General features: G+C 46.6%; 1 protein-coding gene across 1 annotated transcript; it reads right to left on the bottom strand.

Annotated features, from left to right (window-relative positions):
• Window positions 1-222: 222 nt before the first annotated feature.
• On the bottom strand, window positions 223-1,846 carry LOC125549261 (disease resistance protein BAK6). Its single transcript, XM_048712712.2, has 7 exons — window positions 1,698-1,846; window positions 1,457-1,589; window positions 1,191-1,262; window positions 959-1,102; window positions 707-859; window positions 549-601; window positions 223-439 (listed from the first exon to the last, which is right to left on the bottom strand). The coding sequence occupies exons 1-7, from the start codon at window positions 1,774-1,776 to the stop codon at window positions 399-401; spliced, it is 675 nt and encodes a 224-aa protein (XP_048568669.2). The 5' UTR covers window positions 1,777-1,846; the 3' UTR covers window positions 223-398.
• Between the last annotated feature and the right edge of the window lie 5,099 nt (window positions 1,847-6,945).

Raw genomic sequence — 6,945 nt, 5'->3', positions numbered from 1 at the left:
TTGTCTTAGATACATAATTATTGTAGACGTTTTCAAATAAAATCCATTGATGATAATGATTATCCTAGATAGCCTTCAGCCGTCAAAAACACTGAGGGCCATAACATGCTCCCTTTAGCACACAGCAAGGGAAGCCACATGTGGCAAGGGTTTTTATAGTTTATAGTGAGACACGACACCAAATAGATTACACAGGATATGCGGGTAAAAGGTTGCTAGTAATTACAATGCTTTCAACCACAACTTCCTCTTTTTTCTTGAAACGGAGGTAAGTCCCCGGAGCCTTACCAGAATAGAGGTCTACAAAAGCTCAGGCCGCAGCTACAGCTACTGCCAGCCATTTCAGAATTAGAAATCATTTAGTTTATTCTTACAAAAGTTTAGGTTGCCACTAGTGTTCAGCTTGTAGTCTTGAGCGTGTCATGGATGACCGTAGCCACTGCAAAAGATTCCAATCGGTTTAGATATATTGTACACATAAAAAAAAATACAACTGCAGGGCAATTTAATCCGTCAGAGTTGCAGATTACAAATATATGGATCCCTACCTCTTGGTTTAGATGATATGACAGTGCCGGCAAGATTGTTCTTGGCGACATTCCTACGCAAAGGTAAATAAATATTGTAAGAGGAAGTCACTGGGAAGGAAAAGAAAGGAAGAAAGTGGATGCAATTCTGGTGTGTGAAACAAAACCGCACTACTCACAGTTCAGTCAAGTCCCCAACAAGAACAAGTGAGAGGATCTCCAGCGGCACCGTGCCGCTCAGCATGTTCTCCTGAAGCTCCAGCTCGACAAGCTTCGTCAGACGGCCCAACGACGCCGGTATACTCCCTGCCAGTTTGTTCCCATGCAACCTCCTGAAGATAGGCACCAACACATTGTTTTCAGCAGTTGGAGACAATTAGTATGCATTTCAGCATCTCGTCGACTGAAATTCATTGCAGAAAGACTCATACAAGAAACGCAGTGTCCCAACTGCCCCAAGCGAGGAAGGTATCACGCCGGTGAGATGGTTGTCGTAGAGATCAAGGCTGACCAGGCGTGTCAGGTTGCCCAGGGTCGTTGGTATTGGTCCACTCATATTGTTCCCGTATAGCTCCCTATGAACATGAGAAGGTCATTCTGTAGAAAATTCTGAGTGTAATTTGACAAGTCTGCACTCTGCAGCAAGTTGCACTAGTTTCTTACAGGTACTGCAGGTTCTTCAGTTGTCCCAGTTGAGGAATCAGGGTGCCTGAGATGCCTGCGTTCCCCAAATCCCTGTACAGTGAGGACGAACACAAGTATGATTTAGTTAATTTATTATGTAGAGATTCAAGAAGAATGATGCAATTTTTGTCCAAATTAAAAGTTCTTTGATGTTGAATTTTTTTGTACAAACTGCATGCAGACAAGCAGAGTGGTAACTTTATCATGAAACTAATTGCAGATGTGTGAAAAGAGGAGTGGCATACACTCGGGTGACGGAGTTGTCGAGGTTGCAGGTGACATGGAACCAAGTGCAGGGGTTGACAAGCGTCGGATCCCAGCTTGTCAGAACGTTGTTGGGATCCTTCCACACCTGCCTTTGCGAGTAAAGGATGTCGCCTTCGGGTACCAACAAATTGTACGTGATTCAACACCAAATCTTTGAGCAACAAGTAAGTCACTTGAGACTTGAGAGTAGCAAAAGTAATTAGCATGTACTACCAGCACCTTCAGTGTTGCTGCTGGCCATGGTTGCAAGAGCAAGGAGGCCGACGAGGAGGAGCGCTGCTCCGGTCTGAGCTGCCATTGCTGGAACCGTGAGGTGTAGTACGTGTGCTCTGTATGCTAGATCAGGAGGGCGTACGGGTCCTTATATGCAGTTCTACTGGGTTACAGATCAGATCGAATAATGGTGCTCTGGGTCGTCCCAAAGCTTTGAAATTTCCTGGTCCGGCGTAGGCTTTTCTCCTCTGTTGACCTTTATCTTGTGCTCTTGTGGCGAAAAGTGTTCAAGAAACTCGTGTATAATATTTGCTATTTTGACCAACGAAGGCTCAGCTGAAATGCTGGAAGAATTGTATATACATCGGCCTGCAGCGTAGCTACACCATGGTCCATGGGACCCTCCGCTCGAGATAATTTATTTCACAATCGGTCTCCCGCTCTTCCACTCAGGTAAACTGACTCGACTCTTCAGCTAAAACCACATATTGGACTGACCTTTCTGCAACTATTCGGCCAGGCAGGCCGGTCAAGGACGTGGGTTTTGGTTTGGACGTGGTGAAGAATTTTGTTCTTCACATCAGAAAAAAATTGCACCATTTGGTACTTCGACAGTACGACTACATTTGGAAGTTTAGATCAGGGAAGGGATGCATGTTTCAAGAAAAAAAAATAGACACGTTGCTTCAGCGCCCCATACTTGTTTAAGTGACACGTGACAGGCATATACCAGGTCAAATTCGAGAAAACTTCCTTTTACACTAGGGTGAGGGTGAAGGGTCTAGGGTAGAAGTTAAACTAGGAACTATATTTTCGTTACCGAACCAGTTTTTCTCTTGATTTTTTAACAGAGCGGTCTCAGGCTAAATCAAGTGGAGAGCTTCGGATGTGAATATCCTTACAGTTATATTTGGAAAGCATCATCTATATAGTATTGACACCATAGCCATTAGAAACCTGTGCACTGTCTCTCTACCAAAGGGCCAGACCATCACTTTTCCCCAGGCAATCCACATATACAATTGCCTAAAACCAAAGGCACCATTTAAGCTTGTCCATAGCCCCCACTACCTCACCCCTATTGGCAACCATTTTGGTCACTACTGTCAATACAAACCCTGACCTCTTTTTGTTTGACACAAACATACAATCACTGAGTCCTAGAATCATATCAGCTCTCCGAGTTCACCCATTATCAAGTCTATCCCAAGCCTCGACAGTTCCAAACAAAGAGGATCATTGGTCCCGACGTATGTAATTTGGTTCTGAGATCCTATCAAATACCAAAACTGTTTTCTGTCGCTTCTCACCCACAAACACATATGTTGGAGCGCATGCCTATCAACATCGTCCTTTAGGACCCAAGCCTGCCTTTCACTTCTCTTCTTTGACCCAGGGCTCATGTTATGGTAATAATTGTGTGAGCTGGCCCTTCGTGTCGGGGGGATGGACTCCGGGCAGGCAACGGAACCCGGATCCTCTTAAAAAACAACGGGGTTGGCACTGCCCCTCAATACCGGCACGCGCTTGGCCGGGTCGCTCGACCCGGTCAAGCCCCGCAAGCCGGCCAGACTAGCCGACCCGGCAAGACACGTCGACTCGGCCTCAACAACTAGCACAAGCCAGCCGAACCAGGCACGAGCAAAGCTGTAACGCCCTCGATGCGGCTATATCTCCTACGTGTCGAAGCACGACTTAGAGGCATAACCGCATTGAAAGCAATGTCGCAAGTAAGGTAATCTTCACAACAACCCATGCAAATAGATAATAGGGGAAAAGGTACATAGTTGGCTTACACTCGCCACGTCACACAAGTACATAAATAGCATTACAATCATCCAATACACTCATGGTCCGACTACGGCACCAAAATAAAAGATCAACCCCAACATGCGACACGGTCCCGATCGCCCCAACTGGGCACCACTACTGATCATCAGGGAAAGACACATAGTAACGGCATGAGTCTTCGTCGAACTCCCACTTAAGCTCAAGCGCATCATCTGGAACGGAGTCACCGGGCCCTGCATCTGGTTTGGGAAGTAATCTGTGAGCCACGGGGACTCAGCAATCTCGCACCCTCGCGATCAAGACTATTTAAGCTTATAGGTAAGGCAAGGTAACATGTGGAGCTGCAGCAAGCGACTAGCATATATGGTGGCTAAACTGTTCGCAAAAGAGAGCGAGAAGAGAAGGCAAAGCACGAACAAAGAACTATAGAACAACCTACGGCAATCATTACTCCAACACCGTGTTCACTTCCCGGACCCCGCTGAGAAGAGACCATCACGGCTACACACGCAGTTGATTCATTTTAATTAAGTTAAGGTTCAAGTTATCTACAACCGGACATTAACAAATTCCCATCTGCCCATAACCGCGGGCACGGCTTTCGAAAGTTCAAATCCCTGCAGGGGAGTCCCAACTTAGCCGATCACAAGCTCTCACGGTCAACGAAGGATAAACCTTCTCCCGAGACATTCCGATCAAACTCGGTATCCCGGTTCTACAAGACAACTTCGACAATGGTAAAACTAAACCAGCAACACCGCCCGAATGTGCCGACAAATCCCGATAGGAGCTGCACATATCTCGTTCTCAGGGCACACCGGATTGTCCAAGGTACGGGTAGGCCAGCCCAGAGTTGCCCTTGGTGGCCACCGGCAGCTGACAGGTTGGACCAACACTCAGAGGAGCACTGGCCCGGGGGTTTAAATAAAGATGACCCTTGAGTCCGCGGAACCCAAGGGAAAAAGAGGCTAGGAGGCGAATGGTAAAACCAAAGTTGGGCATTGCTGGAAGAGTTTTATTCAAGGCGAACTGTCAAGGGGTTCCCATTATCACCCAATCGCGTAAGGAACACAAAATCTAGGAACATAACACCGATATGACGGAAACTAGGGCGGCAAGAGTGGAACAAAACACTAGGAAAAAGGCCGAGCCTTCCACCCTTTACCAAGTATATAGATGCATTAAGATAACAAGATAATATAGTGATATCCCAACAATAAAACAATGTTCCAACAAGGAACGATCTCCAATCTTCACCTGCAACTAGCAACACTATAAGAGGGGCTGAGCAAAAGCGGTAACATAGCCAATCAACGGTTTGCTAGGACATGGTGGGTTAGAGGTTTGACATGGCAATTTGGGAGGCATGATAAGCAAGTGGTAGGCATCGTAGCATAGGCATAGCAAAAGAGCGAGCATCTAGCAAGCAAAGATAGAAGTGATTTCGAGGGTATGATCATCTTGCCTGCAAAGTTGTCAGAGTTGACTTGATCCTCGTAAGCAAATTCAACGGGCTCCTCGTTAGCGAACTCGTCTCCCGGCTCTACCCAAACAAGACTAAGAAGCAAGAGGAACACAATCAACCACGTGCAATGCTCAAGCAAATATGATGCAAACATGGTATGCTATGCGGGATGCGATATGTGATGCATATGCAAGATTTGACAAGGAATGATTGAACCTGGCCTCAACTTGGAAATCCAAGAGTGCCACTGGAAAGGTGAATTGATTTCGGTTGAAATCGATATAAAGATCACCGGAATCGGATGCACGGTTTGGAAATGGCAAGCAAAACAAATATGGCACCGGTCTGCGATAAATAATAAGTAGCCATCTAAATGCATCAAGATAAATATCCTACATCATCCAAACATGGCAACAAAATACATGGCAGGGATCCACTCATGATGCTTGAAAAAATATGAACACTGAGCTACGACCAATTCATCCATTAACAAGTTCAAACAAGCATGGCAAAAATGCAAACGATAACAGGTTTCAGACTTAGTGAAATTAACACAAGTCTGGAATTTCAGATCAGTTAGCACACTTTGGAGCATGAAAACTATAAGCTAAAGAAACTTAACATGGCAAAGAAAGGCATGATATGAAGCTACTCAAAACACTTAACAAAAGTCCCTTAGTGACCTTGAGCCAAAAGGGATCAGAAAATACAATTGCAAGTACGTGAACATGACAAAAACATAATCAGATTACAGACTTAGTGAAAAACTGGAGCATGCAAATATGTTAACGAGTAGGCATGTGCACGAGCTCGATGCACTCACTACAGAGCAAGGCATGACAAACTAAGCATACACCCATCAAGAACACATATTATAGAAGATAGACATGGCAAGAACAACAACATAGCATGCACGGATCAACAACAATATCCTCGGCAAAATCGCTAACGAGTCAACAATCTGCCAGGATTCACTAAATAGCAAAAGTAGAGCTCGATTGACTCAAGTTAGAGTGCTCTATAATTGCAAACAAAGACATGGATGGATATAGCACCACAATATTAACAAATCATCCTTACTGATCATCCTCAAAAGAGGCACGGATCACTAGGAAACAACATGAACATATGGCATATTGATAAAAACAGATCAAGGACTTAGTGAAATTCTAAGTCCCTGAAATCAGCATTAATGAATGCACTACTTTGCAAGCTTGTGCTAGTCACCACACATATCACAAAAATATATGGTAAGCACCTCTGTAAAGATGGCAAAGCATATAACAAAACTCATGTAGAGCTCAGGAGCATATCATGCACACATTAATCATGGCAAAAATGGCAAATAGCTATTTGGTGCAGCAGATCTGACAATTAACTCAAATAGCTCTTTTCCAACAGCATTTCGGGCATCAAGATGAGCTCAAATGAAAATGATGCAATGAGATGAAATGATGTACTCTCTGAGACGAACATTTTGATATGCTACATGCTCAAAACGGGGCTATGGATGCGGAGTTACGATATGATGAAAAATGCAAAATAACTAGGGTTTCGGGGGAAAGTCAACCGTCTCAGATCCAGATCTAGATCCAGCCGGCGCGGATCCCGAGGTTCACCAGAGTTACTGTTCACCGGAGGTCCCTAGAGATGGTGGTGGTGGCCGGAGCTCGCCGTAGTCGGAGGAGGACGCCGGAAAGGAGCTGAGGCGGCGGCGGACGTCGGTGGGGTGGCTGCGGGCGCCGGTGGCTGGGGCGGCGCGCACCGGTGGCCGGAGCTGCGGAGCTCACCGGAGCCAAGGTCGGCGGCAGGGCGGCGCTGGAAGGCGGGGAGGAGGCGCGGGGCGCGGCCCGGGAGGCGGCGCGGGAGGGCCTGCCCCGGGCTTCGGCGGGCCGGCGGCGGGAGGAGGCCGGCCGGGACACGTGGCACGTCCCGGTTGGCTGCGGGCGGCGGCGGACGTTGTCCGACACGGGCCGGACACATCTGGTGCGCGGAGGA

Source organism: Triticum urartu, chromosome 3A, assembly GCF_056163025.1.
Source record: "Triticum urartu cultivar PI428250 chromosome 3A, HENAU_Tu73, whole genome shotgun sequence".
NCBI classification, from domain to species: Eukaryota; Viridiplantae; Streptophyta; class Magnoliopsida; order Poales; family Poaceae; genus Triticum; species Triticum urartu.
Note: the sequence above shows the minus strand (reverse complement) of the source record. Positions and strands in the feature narration are given on the sequence as shown.